The 18,961-nt window shown below is 42.6% G+C and overlaps 1 protein-coding gene across 2 annotated transcripts in view; it reads left to right on the top strand.

Moving 5' to 3' along the window:
- Positions 1 to 18,961, top strand: part of EYA2 (EYA transcriptional coactivator and phosphatase 2) — a 229,514-nt gene that overhangs the window by 140,335 nt on the left and 70,218 nt on the right. For both annotated transcript variants that reach the window (XM_054724363.1, XM_054724364.1), the window contains exons 6-8: positions 5,439 to 5,506; positions 7,521 to 7,698; positions 13,192 to 13,334. In XM_054724363.1, coding sequence (XP_054580338.1) covers positions 5,439 to 5,506; positions 7,521 to 7,698; positions 13,192 to 13,334 — 389 coding nt within the window. The remainder of the gene's footprint in view (positions 1 to 5,438; positions 5,507 to 7,520; positions 7,699 to 13,191; positions 13,335 to 18,961) is intronic.

Here is an 18,961-nt window from a genome sequence, read left to right as displayed (position 1 = left end):
ATTTTGCTTAAAGTCACAGTCTTCAGCTCTCTCCTTATCTAGAATTCATCACATGGCTGCACCAGCCACAAGGGAAACCAGGAAATGTAGTGCTTATTCTAATCAGCTATGTGTCCAGCTTAAAAGCAGAGATTCTATTAATGTGAAAGAGAAGGGGTGAGTGGGTACAGGGAGACCCCTAGCAGGGCCTTCCACCATCACCTTTAACAGAGGATGTTTGCTCTGCCTGCCCTTGCCTTCCCCAGCCCTCAATGCCCACTCCACCTGCCACACAGAAGCAAGAAGTCAGTCCAAGATGAGTCCATTTACAAAACGCTCCCGAGACCACATTCTGTGGCACAAGATTTCTGGGGCCACGTGCCCTCTTCCTCCTGGGTCCTCTCTGGCATGGGATGGCTCTCTCACTGCAGGCGCTCTGTGACGGCCCTCAGCAAACTGCAGTTTGTGCAGCTGTCCATTCTTCAGATGCCCCTGGGTCACAACATGAAAACAAAGGAGAGGATGTTTTGGACAAAGAATACCAAAGGATAGGATGGTGGTCTGTTTGCTTCCAAACCTGCCCTAAGGCATCATTTGACACAAAGGGAAAAAAAAAAAAAAACGAAATCAAGTGAGAAAAGGAGGCATCCAGGAGACTTCCTAAGGCAGGTGTGTTCCTAAATTTTGGCAGATAGGATTGCCATGGTAACCAGGACCCCATGACCTTGAATGGAATAGGCTGGCCTAAAGCTCTGCCAGACGTGTCTGGACAGGCCATTGAGGATAGAATGGGATTGCAGCATGTCGCACTGCTGTGGACAATTCTGTGGTTTCTGAGGCTTAGACAGTAGTGGAGAGCAGGAGATAATGCCCAGGTGTGGCCATGTTTCTGGTTCTTTCTCTTTACCTGGCTAATTCCTGCTCATCCTTCAGAAATAGTTTAGATGTCATTTCCTCTAGGAAGCCTCCCCTGGCCCCGCCCCCTCCCCAGTTGGCATTATGGAACCCTTCCCTGCACCCCCCAAGTTCCCAGTGAAAGCACTCACTGGCAGCTTACTGCTCCACTACCTCCCAGGGCCCAGCACATAGCCTCCTCATCCCCACACTTGGTTAGAGTTTATCTTGTAGATTTGACCTTGGAACCATTTCAATATTTTATCCTATATAATAAAAGGCTAATATGCAAATTGACCAAAGATGGAACAACCGGTCGCTATGATGGGCACTGACTTCCAGGGGGCAGACGCTCAATGCAGGAGCTGCCCCCTGGTGGTCAGAGCACTCCTGCAGGGGGAGCGCCGCTCAGCCAGAAGCCAGGCTCATGGCTGGCTAGTGCAGCGGTGGTGGTGGCAGTCAGACATCCCCCAAGGGCTCCCAGACTGCGAGAGGGTACAGGCCAGGCTGAGGGACACCCCCCCACACACACTGAGTGCACAAATGTCGTTCACCGGGCCTCTAGTATCATTATAAAGCACATTTGAAAAAGTAATTCCACAAATTTGATAGCGAACTGTTATGAACCTAATTGTATAGGGGTGAGAAAAAGTAGGTTTACAGTTGTTTACAGTAGGTTTATAGTAGGTTTATTTATTAATTATTATTTATTTATATTACTTTCATAAGAAACTCTAAACCTACTTTTCTCCACCCCCTATATATTGAGTTGGTGACATAACTATACAGAAAGAAGGCTTTATTTACCCATATTTTTATCCTTTTCCTTTTCTTTTTTTTTCCTTCCTGATGCTTCAAGACTCCTTTTGTTTTTAAACCTCCTGTTTCAAGAACTTCCTGTGCCCATTCTTTCAAGGTAGATTTGCTGTGACAGGTTCTTAGTTTCCCATCATCTGAGAATGTCTTGATTTTATTCCTGAAAGATACGCCCTCTGGATATAAAATTCTGGGTTGACATACTTGGAAGATATTGTGCCACTTCCTCTGGCCAATAGAAATTGACAAGCTTATTTTAAAATTAACATGTGAATGCCAAATTTATACATAGACGCCAAAACAATCTTGAAAAATAAGAACAGGATTGGAGAACTTACACAACCTGATTTCAAAACTTACTGTAGCCCTAGCTGGTTTAGCTCAGTGGATAAAGCGTCGGCCTGCGGACTGAAAGGTCCCAGGTTTGATTCCGGCCCAGGGCATATGTCTGGGTTGCAGGCTCAATCCCCAGTAGGGGGCATGCAGGAGGCAGCTGATCAATGATTCTCTGTCATTACTGATGTTTCTATCTCTCTTTCCCTCTCCCTTCCTCTCTAAAATCAATAAAAAAATATTTTTAAAAAAAACTTACTGTAAAGCTACAGTAATCAAGACAGGAAGGAATTGGTATAAGATAGATACATCAGTAGCACAGAAGAGAGAATCCAAAAATAAATTCTCACACTTACTGTCAATTAATTTTTGGCAAAGGATAAACTTTTTACAGTGCTGCTGGAACAACTGAATATCCATATGCATAATGGTTACTTTAGACCTTTACCTCATACCATACACAGTAATTAATTTACATTAGATCATACCTAAGTTAGAGCTAAAACCATAAAATTTCTAGAAGGAAACATAGGAAAGAATTTTAATGACCTTGGGTTAGGCAGCAAAAGCAAGATCTATAGAAGAAAAAATTGATAACTTAAAATTTTTGGTTTTTCAAACTGAACTACCAAGCAAAATAGAGACAGACTCATACAGATCAAGCAGACAGCTAGGAGGTGGGGCAGAGGGGCAGAGGTTGTAGAAGTGGAGGGACTGAGCAAAAAAGAAAAAAGAGAGAACTCATGGACAAGGACAACAGTGTGGTGATTGAGTGGGTGGAGGGGAATGGGTGGAGGTGGAAGAGGGCATAGAGAGGATAAATAGGGATGGGAGGATAAAATGTGTAATTTAAAAAAATATTCATCTATTTTTTTAATAAAAAACTTCTGTTTTTCAAAATACACCATTAAGAAAGTGAAAAGACAAGCTACAAACTGGGAGATAATATTTTCAAATTGTATATCTGATAAAGAACTTATATCCAGTATATACAGGGTGTCCCAAAAACATGTATACATACTTTAACAACTGATAGTTCCATTGATGTTTCTTTCTTTTCAGCCAGACTAAACTTTGAACAAAGGAAATTCATCCTAAAATGCTACTGGAAGTTTGAAAACCCAGTTGAAGTACATTTGGGGAAAATGTATACACACTTTAACAGCTGATAACTCAGTTTTCACTCCCTTTCAGATTTAGCTGATTGAAATAATGGGTGAAGTAAGTTTTGAACAAAGAAAATTTATCCACTAGACTTTTTTATGGGGATACATAAAAGATAAAGTTTATAGTACAGAACCAGCAACAGTTGACAAATTGAGGGCACACAAATACCAAACAAAATTATTCTTAATGTTTGCGATTCTATTGCATGTTATCAGCAGCACCTAGACCAGAATGGTCATTGGTTTTAAAAGCAGGTGCTGATAAAAAAAAAAAAAAGTATTCATTTCTGTAGATTCTTTTAAATTTTTAAATGAACCATATGTTAATAAACACTGACTTTATAATCATTCAAAGTATATATACATTTTGGAAAGTATATATGTATACATATATATGTGTTTATATATAATATATATATGTATATTATATATGATATATATATACATAGATATATATATATATACATAGATATATATATATATATGGAATTCTTACAGCTCAGTAATGAGAATAAACCTAACTTTTTTAATGGGCAAAAGATTTGAATAGATCTTTATCAAAGAAGGTATACGCATGGCTCATAAACATAAAAAAATGCCCAACATAGTTAGTCATTAGAGAAATGCTACTTAAAACCACAGCGAGTTACCACTACATACCTACTAGAAAAGCTATAATAAAAAAGACTGAAAAAGGAAGTGCTGGAGAGACTGGAGGTAAAATGGCACAGCCACTTTGGAAGACAGTTTGGCCCTTTCTTAAAAAGTGAAACAGACTCATCACATGACTTCACAGTGCTAATCTTAAGGATTTGTCCCAGAGAAATGAAAACGTATATCCACACAAGGACGTGTATGCAAATGTTTATAGCAGCATTTTCCATAATAGCCAAAAACTAGATGTGGTGTTTCCGTACCGTGGAATGCTGTCCTATATAATAAAAGGCTAATATGCAAATTGTCCCCTCGACCGGGAGTTCGACTAGGAGTTCCACCAAGGGGTGGGGCCAGCCCACCCACTGCCTGCGGCCCCTCCCTCCCGCCAGCCCCACCCCTGATCAGCCCCCCACCCCGATCAGGGGCGGGGCCAGCCAGCCAACTGCCTGCATCCCCTCCCCCTAGGCGGCCTGGCCGGATCTGTGAGATCAGAGCTGGCCGGCTGGACCCCACCTATGCATGAATTCATGCACCAGGTCTCTAGTTCAGCAATAAGAAGGAATGAACTTCTGATATACACTAAGACATGGACAAACTTCTAAAGCATCAGCTAAGGAAAGAGGCCAGATACAACAAGCACATGTGTATGGTCCCATTTCTGTGAAATTTCTAGAAAATCAAAACTCTAGTATCAACAATAGATTAGTGACTGAGGATGGAGAAGGGAAATAGGCACTGAAAATAGGCACAAGGGAACTTTGGAGTGATGGGAATGTTTTAAAACTGCATCGTGCTGACTTTAAAAATCATTCAACTGATACCTCAGATTGGGGAAATTTTACGGCATATAAATGATTTAAAAAAAAACACACACACAAAACTGCAGCATTATTTGCAATAGCAAAAATGTGGAAGCAACCCAAGTGTCCATCAGTGGATGAAAGGATAAACAAGATGTGGTCTAGACATACAATGGAATATTGTTTAGCCTTAAAAAGAAGGAAATGCTAACAAGTACCATAGCATGGCTCAAACTTACAGAGGTTATGCTAAATGAAATAAGTCAGTCACAGAACGACAAACACTGCATGATACCACTTATAAGAGGTACCTAAAGTAGTCAAATTCATAAAGACAGAGTAGAAAAGTAGGTGCCAGTGACTGAGGGGAGGGTACATTGGGGAGTGTTTCCTGGGTAAATAGTTCCAGTTTTACAAGATGAAAAAAGTTCTGGGAATGGATGGTGGCAATAGTTGCACAACCATATGAATGTGCTGAATACCACTGAACTGTACACTTAAAAATAGAAGGGTAAATTGTATGTACATGTTCCACACATTTTTTTTTAAAATAAATCATTTTTAAAGCTTCATCTCATTTCTTTATCACCCAATCTTTTGATGAGGTATTATGTATTTTATTCATTGATTGAGAGAACTGGGGTTCAGAGAGATTTGGGAACTTGCCAAGGTCACAGGTTCCATCTTCCCAACATGTTGGACTTCGAAGACTGCACCTTTCTGCAGCATCCTCCTCCATGTCCCCCTCTGACTGTAAGAAACCTCATCTGCGCCCTGTTCCTTTTTCCCGCAGGCACGGCAGGGATCTATCAAGGAGCGAATGGACTGACCAGCGCAGCAGGTTTCGGAAGCGTGCACCAGGTACACCCACCAGCTGTCGTCTCGGTTCTTTCCTTTAAAAGCCCCCTTAAATCAGGGCACCCAGAATGCCTTCCCCTGCCCCTGACCCCCACCAGAAACCCCAGTCTCTTCTTCCCTGGGTTTGGATGCCACAGGGGAGACTGTAAATGGCCATCGGAAAGATACAGGGTAGAGGCAGAGAAAGTGGATGAGAGAGGCGATATTCTGTATTACATACTGACCTGAGCCAAAGACACCCACTGACTGTTGGATCTAGAATGCAGGAATGCAAGGTGTCTGCTCTTTCCCAGACCATGGGCTTCTCAAGGGTGAAAGCATCTGAGTGTGGAGTGCCTGGCACACAGTGGGGGCTTTATAAATGCTAGCTGAAGTTGAACTAAGTCAATACTTTGAAGATGAATGCTGGCTTGTAGTTTGATTCCCGTGGTTTCACTTTAGAGGGTGCATTCAGAATGGACCTGCCCAAGGTGTACGGGAACACTGTGTTATCTGGGCACCTTTGCTCTGTCTAAACTTATTTCAAAACAAAAGATTAAGCCCTGGCCTGTTTGGCTCAGTGGAGAGAGTGTTGGCCTGTGGACTGAGGGGTCCCAGGTTCAATTCCACCTACTTCATTTGCAGGCTCGATCTGGGCCGCGTGCGGAGGCAACCAATAGATGTGTCTCTCTCACGGTGATGTTTCTCTCTGTCTGTCTCTCCCACCCTCTCTAAAAATCAATGGAAAAATTATCCTCAGGTGAGAATTAACAACAACAACAAAAAAAAGATTAACATGCTTTCAGGCTAGTGTTAAAACTACCCGAGGTAGAGGGCCTTTCAGAATATTTAACATATTTAAATATGGGGAATGCACTATTTCTCCAGTGAGCTGAAGAATATAAATGACTTCACCCTTGGAATATGCGAAAATTAGTTCACATATTTTTGTATTATTTGCAGTATAATATATACATAGATAAAATACTTGTAAATAAAAGAGTAGTTTTTAAGGCACAGTTCTTTATTCTGAGTATTAGTTTATTTCACCATGGGAGCTTGTCAAAAATGCAGATCCCTAAATGCCATCCCCAGAAATTCTGAATCAGTAAGTCTGTGAGGGGCCTGAGAAGCTGAACGTCCCACGATTCCGTGCAAGGTTGAGAAGCACTGGTTTCTGGTGATGAAGCAGAAAGTTTGAAACAACGGCTACTATGGGAGAGTTGGGAGGTCTGGTTGGCTTGAGCAGAGCTTGGTAAAAGAGGATTGGCACTCTTTGATTTGCTCTCCAAGACTCCCTCACAGAAGTTTCTGGGTCCCTAGTGCCATGTAGGTATCTGCACGCCTTATGAACCTAAAATGTCACCTAGTCTCCTGGGTATGTGGGTGTGTAGTCTTTATTACTCATTCATTTGTTCTTTACTATCCAGTATTTATTGAGAGCCTGAATGCACCCATCACTGTCCTGGGCACAGGGCACACAGCAGTGAGCAAGACAGATGCTGCCAGGCCACACCCATGTCCCTCAGGGTGCACCTGCTGACCTCCAGCTGCCAATCTCTGCATTCCTGGGCTGTTTTTTAGAACCAGTGCATGGGGCAGGCAGGAAGAGCCAGGGAACTGATATCCCCTGGGAGCAGCTCTCAAAGACTGGCTGCAGTTGGCGTATGACCAGCCCAGCTCCCTTGCTCCTTGGAGAGATCCTTTGAGATAATGTATTTTCTATCATTCCAGCATTTCCCTGGGAGAATTCACTCCAGTCCCCACCTAAAGCCCATGGATTGGCTGCTTTCTCCTCTTCCCTTCACTACCTCACTTCCCCACTCCCCAACTGGGAATCTCTTTCATCCCATCCTTCTCTTGGGGTCTGACTCTGGGGCAAGTCCCTGCCCTCATAGAGCATTTATTCTGATGGGAGACAAAGAGAGTAGACCCATCCCACAAGGCCCCTCGCCTTTATCAGCCTGTGACCGGGCCTACTAAAGGGCCAAGACCAGACCACCTTTCTCACTCACCACCTGTATGTTTCCCTTTCCAGGACTATCCTTCCTACCCTGGCTTCCCTCAGAGCCAATACTCCCAGTATTACAGCTCATCCTACAACCCTCCTTACGTCCCAGCCAGCAGCATCTGCCCTTCCCCCATCTCCACGTCCACCTACGTCCTCCAGGAGGCATCACACAACGTCCCCAACCAGAGTTCTGAATCGCTTCCAGGTATGTACAGTCACTGTCTTGTGGTCATTCATGGCTGTGGTCTGAACTCTTACAAGAAGGAGGGACTGGATGTAAGTCTCAGTTGTAATGAACTGGTCACCCAAGGGCTAAATCTAATCTTCAGATATATTTTGTTGGGGTGTGTGTGTGTGTGTGTGTGTGTGTGTGTGTGTGTGTGTGTTTAATTGCACCCATATTTAAAAGTCAGAAATTTTTACCTAAAAATCCTAATTTCAACCTATGGAACCCACCTAGATGATGAGCAACACTTGGGAGAGTCCATATCTTAGCCCTTTGGTGATGCGTATCCCTGTGCAACTAACTCATCAGCCTGTGGATTCATTTGTTCCACAGATCTTCTACACACATGTCTTCTCTTTTATGAGATGGTTGGGGCTTATCAACATTAAATGACTGACAGTAATAAATTAGAACATCCAAATGGAAAGAAATATCATTGAGTTTTGGTTTTGGTATTTTTTGTGTGTTTTTGTTTGTTTGTTTGTTTGTTTTTGTCTGAAACCTACTGATGTTATGGAGCTCTGTAGAGCTAAGCTAGCATGATGGTGTGTAGACATTCATTCAATAAATATTAATTGGTTGATGGTTAGAAAAAGAACACCTCTTTGTTTCCTGGGGTTCTTTGTGCAATTGTTGCTTTTAGCCCTTGTATTTTTCCTCCCTGCGGGTGAATTAGATGTCCTTGGGTTGGCGATACATGGAGACAATATGGCCAAGCATTTTTAAATCAACTTTTGAGGAAATTTAGGGCTTGAGCATTGATTTTGGTCATTGTGATCTCATTACTGAATATTTAATGAATGCATCGTATCTATTTAGCAATTTCCAAAATGCTTCCTTTGAAGGGTATGAAATTTAACAAACTTTTTTTGGTCATAATCTTGAAGTATCTTGGACCATCCTGCTTTTCAGAATGTGGCCTCCCCAAACCGGCTTCAGAAAGGAAATATACTCAGGAAATCTCCAAGCAGATTCCCCTTTCTATAATTTGATGGGGAACTGGATTCCACAGGCTTACTTCACAAGAATCTGGGTTAGGTGGGAAGGTCATTTTTGTTCCCCATCAGAAGGGAACATAAAGCCTCCTTGTGTCTCTTTGAAATTTTTCTTTATTGTTCTTCATTTATCCCTTGGTCTACAGTTCAATGATAAGTGGTTGAGATGGTTTTTACTGTGAGTCTAATAAGCGCACATAACATCTAGTGACATAAATAATTGTCAGCTACAACCGAGATCCCGTCTCTTTTCCCCAGTGTTCGTCATAAAGGAAGAGCATTATGCATACACGTACACACACACACACACACACACACACACACACACACACACACAGGCACTCCACTTTCCCATAAAAACTCCACTTTTGAAATTATTCAGGATCTCCTTGAGTGGTTGGTTCCAAGCTCCAGAGGCTCGAGAGGTTTATGTATTACAGCTAGATCTCGCTCACTCGCGTGGCCTGATGCTCGTCTCCCCGCGCCCGCACCCCCCCCCCCCCCCGACCGCGGCCCCTAGCCCCGCTGCAGTGCACTCTGCATGGACATGCACTAACAGTCATATGAAGCCCCAACAATTTGCAGATGATTGCAGGGCAATTTGCTGATGTAAAGGGCAAAACCTGAACATCTGACGTTACTCAAGAGAAAAGACAAATCAGTAGTGTGGCTTCAGAACTTTTTTTTCTTTTAAAATTTTTAAGTATGATACAAATTATCTAAAAAGAAGTGGGAGGATTTTTTTAAACTTCTTAGGTCATTTCCTCTAGTCAATAGGAGAAAAGTTTTTTTAAATCTCCGAAGAAGAAGAAACTTGGAAGCTCCTCCATGCAGTTTGGCAACCTCTAACAACATTACAAATGTGTGTACTCTTTAACCCAATTTTTCTACTTGTAGAAATTTATTTTAAAGATAAATTCCCACATAGGTCCAAAGACTTAAGTGAAAAGGTTATTTATTGCAGCAGCATAATAGCAAAAGGCTGGAAATGACATTAACAGGAGTCTGGTTAAATAGTTTATGGTGCATCCACCAGTGACATACTATACATCTCTTAAAAAGAATAAACTAGAGCCCTGGCTAGTATGGCTCACTCAGTTGATTGAGCTTTGTCCTATGCACTGAAAAGTTGCTGGTTCAATTCCCAGTCAGGGCACATACCCAATTTGTGGGCTCAATTCCCAGTAGGGGGCGTGCAGGAGGCAGCCTATGGATGTTCCACTCTCACATTGATGTTTCTCTCTCTCTCCTTCTCCCTTTCTCTCCTTCTCCTTTCCTCTCTCTCTCAAAAAATCAATTTAAAAAATTTTTAAGAGTAAGCTAATAAAATAAAAATAAAGAAATAATATTTTTTTAAAGAGTAAGCTAGATATATCTACACTAACATGAATCTCTCTGAGTGATTATGAGAGTTGGAAAAAAGCAAAGTGCAGAACTATGTGTATAATAAGATCCTGGGTGTTTGGGGTTTTTTTAAGTATAGTTTAATACCCATATTTGCATAGGAAATTTCTGGAAGGATTCAAAGGCAACAGTTAACATTTTCTCTGGGGAGGGAATTAGAGGAAAGAAGAGACTAGATGTTACAGACAGTCTGTAGTCCACTCCATTCAACAACAGCAAAAGACTTTTTTTAAGTACACATGAGACATTTACCAACATAGACATATTCTGGGCTTTAAATCAAGTTTCATTACATTTAAAAGGATTCGAGTCATATAAATAATGTTCTCTGAAAACAGTAGAAATAAATTAGAAATAAATAACTGACATGTTTTTGGAAAATTCCCAAATATTTGGAAGGTAAATAACACACTTTTAATAACCCATGTGTGGTGGTTAATTTTGTGTCAACTTGGCTGGGCTAAGGGATGCCCAGTCACAGGTAAAACGTTATTTCTGGGTGTGTCTGTGAGGGTGTCTCCAGAAGAGATGAGCATGTGAATCAGTAGACTGAACATAAAACATGCTCTCACCCATGTGGGTGGGCCTCATCTAACCCACTGAGGACCCATAGAGAGCACAAAGGCAGAGGAAGGGCCGTCTCTCTCGCTTCCTGACGTGGGTCGTCCATCTTTCCCGGACCTCAGACATTAGGGCTCTAGGTTTTCTGGCCTTTGGACTCCAGAACTGACATCAGGGATCTCCCGAGTCTCAAGTCGCCAGCCGCAGACTGGGAGTTCCACCATCAGCTCCCCTGGTTCTCAGGCATTTGAACTCAGACTGTGTGAATCCATTTGTTTAAAACTCTAGCAAATGCAAACTAATTTACACTGAAAGAAAGCAGATCAGTTGTTGCCTGGGCAGAGAGAGAGGAGGAAGAGATTACAAAGGAATTATAAGGAAACTCTTGGAAGTGCTGGATTTGTTCATTATCCTGACTGTGGTGTTGGTTTTATAGATTTATATGTATGTCAAAAGTTATCAAATTGTGCACTCTAAATATCTGTGATTTGTTGTATGTCCATTATATCTCAATAAAGCTGTTAAACAAGTAAAAAAATAAATAAAAAGGGAGAAATACAAAGAGTAGAATGACTCCAGGAAAGATTTACATACATTGCTCTAGCCTGTGTACCTGACTGTGACCTTGAACTTTGACCCTTCTCAAGAATGTATAATGTGTGGGAAAGGACTGCTTATTTTGGCACCTCTAGTAAGTTGGATTTACATATACCTTATTTAGACATTTCTAGGTAGGTAATAATATTAGCTTAATAATATTTGCTTGCATTTTAATGGTGTCTACAGATGTTTTCTAAGCTCCCATTCTCAGAACTACAAGTCAATGAGGATAAACCTTATTTACGTGACTCTTAAGCATCTGTGAATATGTTTACTGCCTGTTCCTCGTGGTCCAGAAGAAAGTCTTTGCTAGATGGATGTTTGGGAACCTCTGATGCTGTATCCTGAAAATGATGGGGAGTTGGAGACAGCCCAGCAGTCCCGACAACTCAAAATCACGTCTCTTCTTACCATGTTCTTAGTCTGCTAAGAAGTTTTATAAATATTAAATAAACAAAGTTCAGTCCTTAGGGTTTTGGAGGGAAATAATCCTTTCAGGGTAGGAAAAAACTCAGTCCATTGCCAAGTATTTTAGACAAAAGCATTTCCCCCTGATGACCCAAGCCCTGGCGATTATGGAGGAGAGGTGGAGTCTATATTTGGGAGCTAAACAAGCAGCTGGACAGTGAGAAAGTGGGATGGGATGTCCTCTCAGGTTCCATGCTGGTCTACAGTTCTGTCACTCTAGTGACAAGGGCAGGCCCAGGTTTTAGCTCCGGCTCTACCATTGATTTGCAGAGTAACCACAGACTTCATCATCTCACTAAGCCTTAGTTCCCTCATTAGTTAAATAAAGATAATCAAGTATAATTTTTAAAACCATGTATTTAAAATTTACGTGCTTAGCCCAGCCAGTGTGACTCAGTGGTTGAGCTTGACCCATGAACCAGGAGGTCATGGTTTGATTCTGGTCAGGGCACATGCCCGGTAGGGGTTGTACAGGAGGCAGCCAATCAGTGATTTTCTATCATTATTGATGTTTCTCTCGCCCTTCCTCTCTCTGAAATCAATAAAAACATACTTTTTAAGAAAACGTATGTGCTTAAAACAACAATACAACTTGGGTGCTGACGTTGGGACCTGAGTCCCAGGAGGGTGCTGCTCACTTGTTCGGGGTCCTTAGACAATTGCCCAAGGGCATGTGCGTGGCAGCCTCTCAACACCCCATATGGATGAGAAGCAGCCAGTGCCCCCCTCTGTCCTGCACCTTCTGACTGATCCTTGCATGCATGTGGGTTGAGTTGAGCATCTAATTGCCAGCCCTGTGTTGGATGTATTTAATCTCATTTAATTCTCAAATGGACAAGTCTCTCAACAAGTAAAGCTTAAAGGAGCAAGCTGCACAGGGACAGGAACATAGAGAATTCTCCAACACCCCCATCAGTCCCAAGGGAGGGGGGTCTCTTAATGGTAGAAGAATTTGAGGCCCAGCCACGTATAAATATTTCTTTTCTTCCTCTATTAGTGTATTTGTTCCCCCAGTGGCCTCACCCTCACTTTACTGAGATCCTTGTTCAGATGCCCGCTTATCCACAAGGCATTCCCTGACTAGTCCCGTATAAATTAGTCACTCCCAGCACTCCCTGTTCCCCATGCACTTTATTCATTCTCTATAAGGCATGTCCCCACCTGGCACATTATATATTTACTTGTTTGTCTAATGTCTCTCCTCTCTCTAGAATTTAGGTGCTATGAGCATCCGTGCCTGAAACTATGCCTACTCAGTAAATGTTTGTTGGCCGAATGAATGAGTATGCATGGGCAATTTAAGAGCCTGACAAGAGTGATTTTGATTCTACGTGATCTTTTCCTTCGATGCTGCCTTTGGGACCCACCACTTTGGGGTTAGACAGTTCTGATGTGATACTTCCTGGGAGGAGACTCTCAGCAAAGCTTCCCTTTCCTCCACCAGGTGAATATAACACGCACAATGGACCTTCCACGCCAGCCAAAGAGGGAGACACAGACAGGCCACACCGGGCCTCCGACGCGAAGCTCCGAGGCCGTTCTAAGCGGAGCAGTGACCCCTCCCCAGCAGGGGACAACGAGATCGAGGTAACTCCAACTGCCTCTGACTTGGTGAATGTAATCTCCATCTGTGGCCTGAACAGAAGGGCAGGGGACAGAGTTCTGTCCAAGTACATGGAGGAGAATGGCCACTTGCATTCACAAAGCGCAGTTAGAGAGAAAAGAGCCCTTGAAGGAAAAGTGGGGAAGAATTGGGCTGGCCGTAGGGAAACACTATTGACTGACGGGCTAGTAAAGAACAGTGTGGTTCTCAAGCATAAGCAGCAGCAGAATCCTCAGGGACTAAGGAAAACCCAGTCTGCTGGGCCCCACCCCCAACTCAGTAGATCTGGGGCAGGGCCTGAGAATTTGCATATCTAACAAGTTCCCAGATGCTGCTGATGCTGCTGGGTTGGGGACCACACTCTGGGAGCCCCTGATACACAGGACAATGGGCATTGGACCTTCCCCGCTGGGTCCGAGTGGTTCTTAACCCTGGCTACACATTAGAATCACCTGGCGTGCTTTTAAAATATAGATGCCCAGGCCCCACCCCAGAGTAATTAAATAGACATTGCAGGGAGTTCTGAAAGCTCCCCTAGTGGTTCCAATATGGCCTAGATATTTATCTGCCTGGAGACAGGAGGCTGGCTCAGATGAGCACACATGGTTCCTATGATTCTGAGTTTCTCAGACAGTGGTTCTCAGCCTGGGCTGCACCTTGGAATCTCCGGAGAGCTTTGAGAAATCTTCGTTCTCAAGCTGGACCCAAGATCGACTAAATCAGACTCCCTGAGGATGGGACCCAGGAATCAGGATTTTAAGCTATCCAGGTGATTCTGGCGTATGCCCCAGGCTGAGAACGGCTGATGTAAGGGATGCACCAATCTTCATTGTAAGAAAGCAGGTGTAGGATTATTGGTCAGGCACTGACATTTTCAAAAAACAAAATAGAATAGCATGAGAGAGGAAGAGGGTACAGAGGCCAGATGGATGCAAAAAAAAAAACAGAGGCAACTGTTACCTGTCAAGGGAGAAAAATGAGCATGTGCAGTAGTTTGTACTTATTTGCAAAAAGCAGTCATTCGTTGGCTTGAGTGTGCCATAGGAATGTGTATAGTATTTCAAAGGCAGTGTCAGTGCCAAAAACTCAAATGCATCATCACATCCCTATTCCTCATCCTGTCCAATTCATGTAACAGCTACAAAGCTCAGCCCGCAAATTCAGATATGCTACGAAAGACCATGTTCATCATTTCTTTAAGATCAAGGTAATTTTGACCCTGAGTCCCCATCCCATCTGGGTGAGTAGGAAATACCATCTTATTATTGGGGCCCCTCTCCTCCCAGAATTGTATGAGAGTTTCGGGGTTTAAGTGGTCTCAGGAAACAGAAGAAGAGCTTCTAATGTCCAGTGTGGCTTGGTCACTGCCACCCTCCTCACGGTCAGTGCCTGCTGTGGTCAGTGCAAGTCCACCACTCTCTGGTGTTTCCATGCTGTACATCAGGCATGGAAATCCTTGTTGAGGACAAGAACCTTGGACTATGAGCTACAATCCTTTGGTTGTAAGCAACAGAATCCAGTTCTGGTTACTTAAGCCAAAAGGATTTTACTGGGAGGAAGTCATGAAACCAGGGTTAGAAAGAACAGTCACAGGGAACCCTCGGGATGCCAGCCCCTGCTGGAGGCGAACCATTTGATTCTAGTGCCACGTCACTCCATGTTCCAATGCAAGGAGACAGCATCTCATGGGCCTGGCACGGCTCTTATGCTTGCCTCTGATGGACAGTCCCGCCAAGACAGCAGCACACAGTGGACAAAGAAGCAAACTGGTGCTCTTGTAAGGGGAGGGAGATGCGCTGGGGGCCCAAATAACAGATGCTCACCGCCGGGGCATTTGATATTTACCCAGTATTCACTGGTAGGGCTGTACTAGTTAGCCAGTGTTCACTAGTAGGGCTGTGTTACTTAGCCGGTGTTCACTGGTAGGGCTGTAGTGGTTATTTACAACTGGTGTCTGTCCCGGTCTTCCTAGGTGTTAAGTATGTGGGACATCACGCGGGGATCATGCTTGTCCCCTACATTTGGTCAACCTCCAGCAGCCATCTCCTCTGAGAGCTGACCACCCCGGGGGCCTGCCACCTGGGACTGTTCTCAATCCAGGGGGTTTTGTCCTTGCTTTTCCTCTAATTCTTAAAGGCCCCCACCTTCCAAAATTGGGGAGACATTGCACAATCCCTTCAGCAAAAGGAAGAGGAAATGTTTTGACTCTAGGTTGTCCCTGCTTTCTGCCCGCCCATATTCCTGAGGGTTTTCTACCAGCTTGAAGTTGCAGAGCTATAGCAATCACCCAGAGCAATCCATACTTCAGTATTTAAAAACAATATGCTTGTATGTTCAGTCAGCTAACATGGTTTCTGCTCTTGGTAGGGGATGGTGAGGTAAAAAGACATTTTTTTCATTAAACTGAGAGGGCGGTGGAGGTGGCATGGAAGTCGCGGATTGCAGGGTGATATTATTCTGGAAACATCTGCTTCTTGATTCCAAAGTAAGTACCACTGGGCAGGAACAGTTGAAAAGGTGTGAGCCGTGTTTCACTTCTGTGCTTCTTGTCACAGGGAGGGTTTGCACGATCGCACCTCCTAAGTCTTGGCAGTTTTGCTAATGACTGAAGCCCCTGAGACAGAAATTATGTACAGAAGTGGAAAGGAGGAAAATTCTGAGTGTGTATTAGTTTTAAATTCCTCAACTTCAGGTGCCAGAAACCAACTTGAGCTAGCTTAAACGAAAAAGCAGAATTTATTTTAAGGATACACAGATTCTCTTAGAACCCAAGGACAGGGTACAGTGGAGTATCAGCAAGACCTAGGACCACAGGTAGCTGGGCAAGGAACTGCATTTACACTTCTCTCCCCTGTGCCACACTGAAGGTGCCAGAAGCTCCAAGCAAGCATGTCTTTTGAGTGCCCCATGCCACAGGTTACTGGGCACAGCCCATTCTGCTTTTTTTTTTTTTTTTTAATATGTTTTTATTGATTCTTAGGAGAGAGGAAGGAAGAGGGATAGAAAGGTAGAAGCATCGATGAGAGAGAAACATCATTGACCCGCTGCCTCCTGCATGCCCCCTACTGGGGATTGAGCCCGCAACCCAGGCATGTGCCTAACCGGAATAGAACCGGTGACCTCTTTGTTCCTGGGTTGATGCTCAACCACTGAGACACACCGGCCAGGCTCATTCTGCTTCTAACTGAAGCCAGGTCCTGCAAAAGTGTTGTCTTTCCATCTTTCACCTCTTTGTTCCTCTCTCTCTGCCTTCCCTGTCCTTCACATGTAGCCAGCAACAACCACCCAAAGATTATTAATTTCCTTCTAGGCCCTAATTTTAAGTTCCCAAGGCAAGGCCTCTGACTCAAATGGAGTTAGGGACCCGACCTAGACCAAACCCAGTGGGCTAGGGAATAGGGTTACCTACAGAATGGCCCCCAGGAACTTGCCCACTAAGGATCTAGGCCTGGGGGATAGAGTAGAGGCTAGTGGGGGACAGGGACAGGCCTTCTTCAGAGGAGATATAGGTAAATTAATTGAGCCTGCATTAAATTAGAAAATATTTGCTGATTTTTTTCTTAATTCTCTTACTAAAATGTCTAAGTTTAACCAACCTAGTTAGTTCAGATAAATTAGGACTTGGATATTTTAAACCTGAGAAGCCCTCCTCAAAAACAGTGGTTTTTAAACATTTTTTTTACTATGACCCAAAGTAAGAACTATACTTAATATCATGACCCAGCATTTACATACACATAACTATATAACGAGACCAAAAAAAATAAAAAAAAAAAACCTCACAAAAATAATATGCAGGTCTGCAGTTTGAAAATCCCTGCACTAACTGACCTTTTTACTTCTAGATACCACCCTTCTCTTTATCCTTAAGGGCGTGGCAAATGCTAAGGAATAAATACAGCCACTGAACTCCAGAAAGGTTTTTAAGGTGGCTCGTTGACAATGGCATACTTAGCAGGTGCATTTGTCCCCCATTCTGACCTTGCCCAAGACTAGCTGTATACGTGATCACTAGGCCTTTAGTGCTTAAAAATAATGGTCACCAGGAAAATTAGGACAACAGTATGAAAAATAAGGTCCAAGATAAATAAATATCAAGAAAGGTGAAAGAGGAAGGAAATGTTTAAAATTCTGGTTGGTTTTCTTATAAAGATTCAAGATCTTGCATTCTTAAGTTAAGAGGCAGAGCTATTGGGAAAGGGACACTCAAAGACAAACAACGAGTAACTGTAAATTTTTAAATGTCAGCAAGAATCAGAAGTTTAATAGAAGAGTTGGAAGAGGAAGTTTAAGAAATCTACCAACAAAAAGGATAAAATTATAGAAAATACATTTTTAAAGATAAGCAGCATCAACTCAGGATGTCTAATTTGACTATTGGAAATTCCAGAAAGAGAGAACAGTGGAAAAGATGGAAGGAAATTATTTAAAGAAATAAGATCGGAAATATGAACTGTATGAATGAAAAAAAGACCACACCTAGATATATCTTTATGGAATTTTGAGGATACCAAGTATAAATAAAAGGTCCTTAAAAAAAATTCTAAAGAGAAAAAAAGTAAAACCTACAAAGGAGTGAGGACCAATGAAACATCAGACTACTCATCAATCACACTGGACACCACAAGCTGAGGAATTCTTTCAAAGGACTAGAGGGCATTGTTTTCCTATTGGAATTCTGTACCCACAGAAACTGTAGAGCAAAATGAAGATATCACCAGATATGCAAGAATTCTGGAAAATTATTTTTCATGAACCCTTTCAGAAGAAGAAACTCAAAGATGTACTCAAGCACAACAAGGAAGAAAAGCAAGAAAGAGATTTGGGATCTAGGAAACAGCAGATTTGACCCAGAAATAACAGTCATGCTAGCTATGCAGCAAGCTAAAGATGATCCACACCATATTAGAGCATTCTGTCATGGAGGATGGACAACTTTGATACTGAGGGTATGGATGAATTTGAGATTCTAATGAAGGCACATTAATGGAAATGAGAGAAAATTAAGGCAATTAATAAACTCTAGCAAAAACAAACCGTTTTATCTAACAGGTATGAGTCCTATGTGAACAAACTGAGAGATGGCATCATTTTAATTGGATGGAGTGCAAAAAAGGAGACTATGGCCTTGATGGTAAGAACAGTCTTGGCTCTGGAGTTAGAACATTGGACCCATAGAGAATGGAAGTGAAATTCTAGTACATTGCTTGGCTTTGCAGTGAACAGTCTTCACAAGATGTGAGTGCTCTTTACTGGTTACCAACTTGTAAAAGCAACATATATACAGAGCAGAGAAGCCTTAAGTGTAGTTATTAAGCCAAATGCACAAACCAGTTTATCCACACTGACAATGCTGAAGTAAGGCAAAAGCTGATTGAGAGGGGAGGAAGTAGGGGAAAGGCTAGGGACTCCAATATTCATATCTTCATATTGGATTGACTGTTTTAGCCAAGGAAGAATATCCAAAGCTGATGGAATGGAAAATAGAGGCATTCATATGGGGAAAATAAACCCAAATCTTTCAGATTGCCAAGTCAAAAGATATTGTCTAAAGTTGGCACATCAATAAACAAAGATATAAGTATGTTATTTAGAGTTAACCAACAGAATT

Source organism: Eptesicus fuscus, chromosome 12 (assembly GCF_027574615.1).
Source record: "Eptesicus fuscus isolate TK198812 chromosome 12, DD_ASM_mEF_20220401, whole genome shotgun sequence".
NCBI lineage: Eukaryota > Metazoa > Chordata > Mammalia > Chiroptera > Vespertilionidae > Eptesicus > Eptesicus fuscus.
Note: the sequence above shows the minus strand (reverse complement) of the source record. Positions and strands in the feature narration are given on the sequence as shown.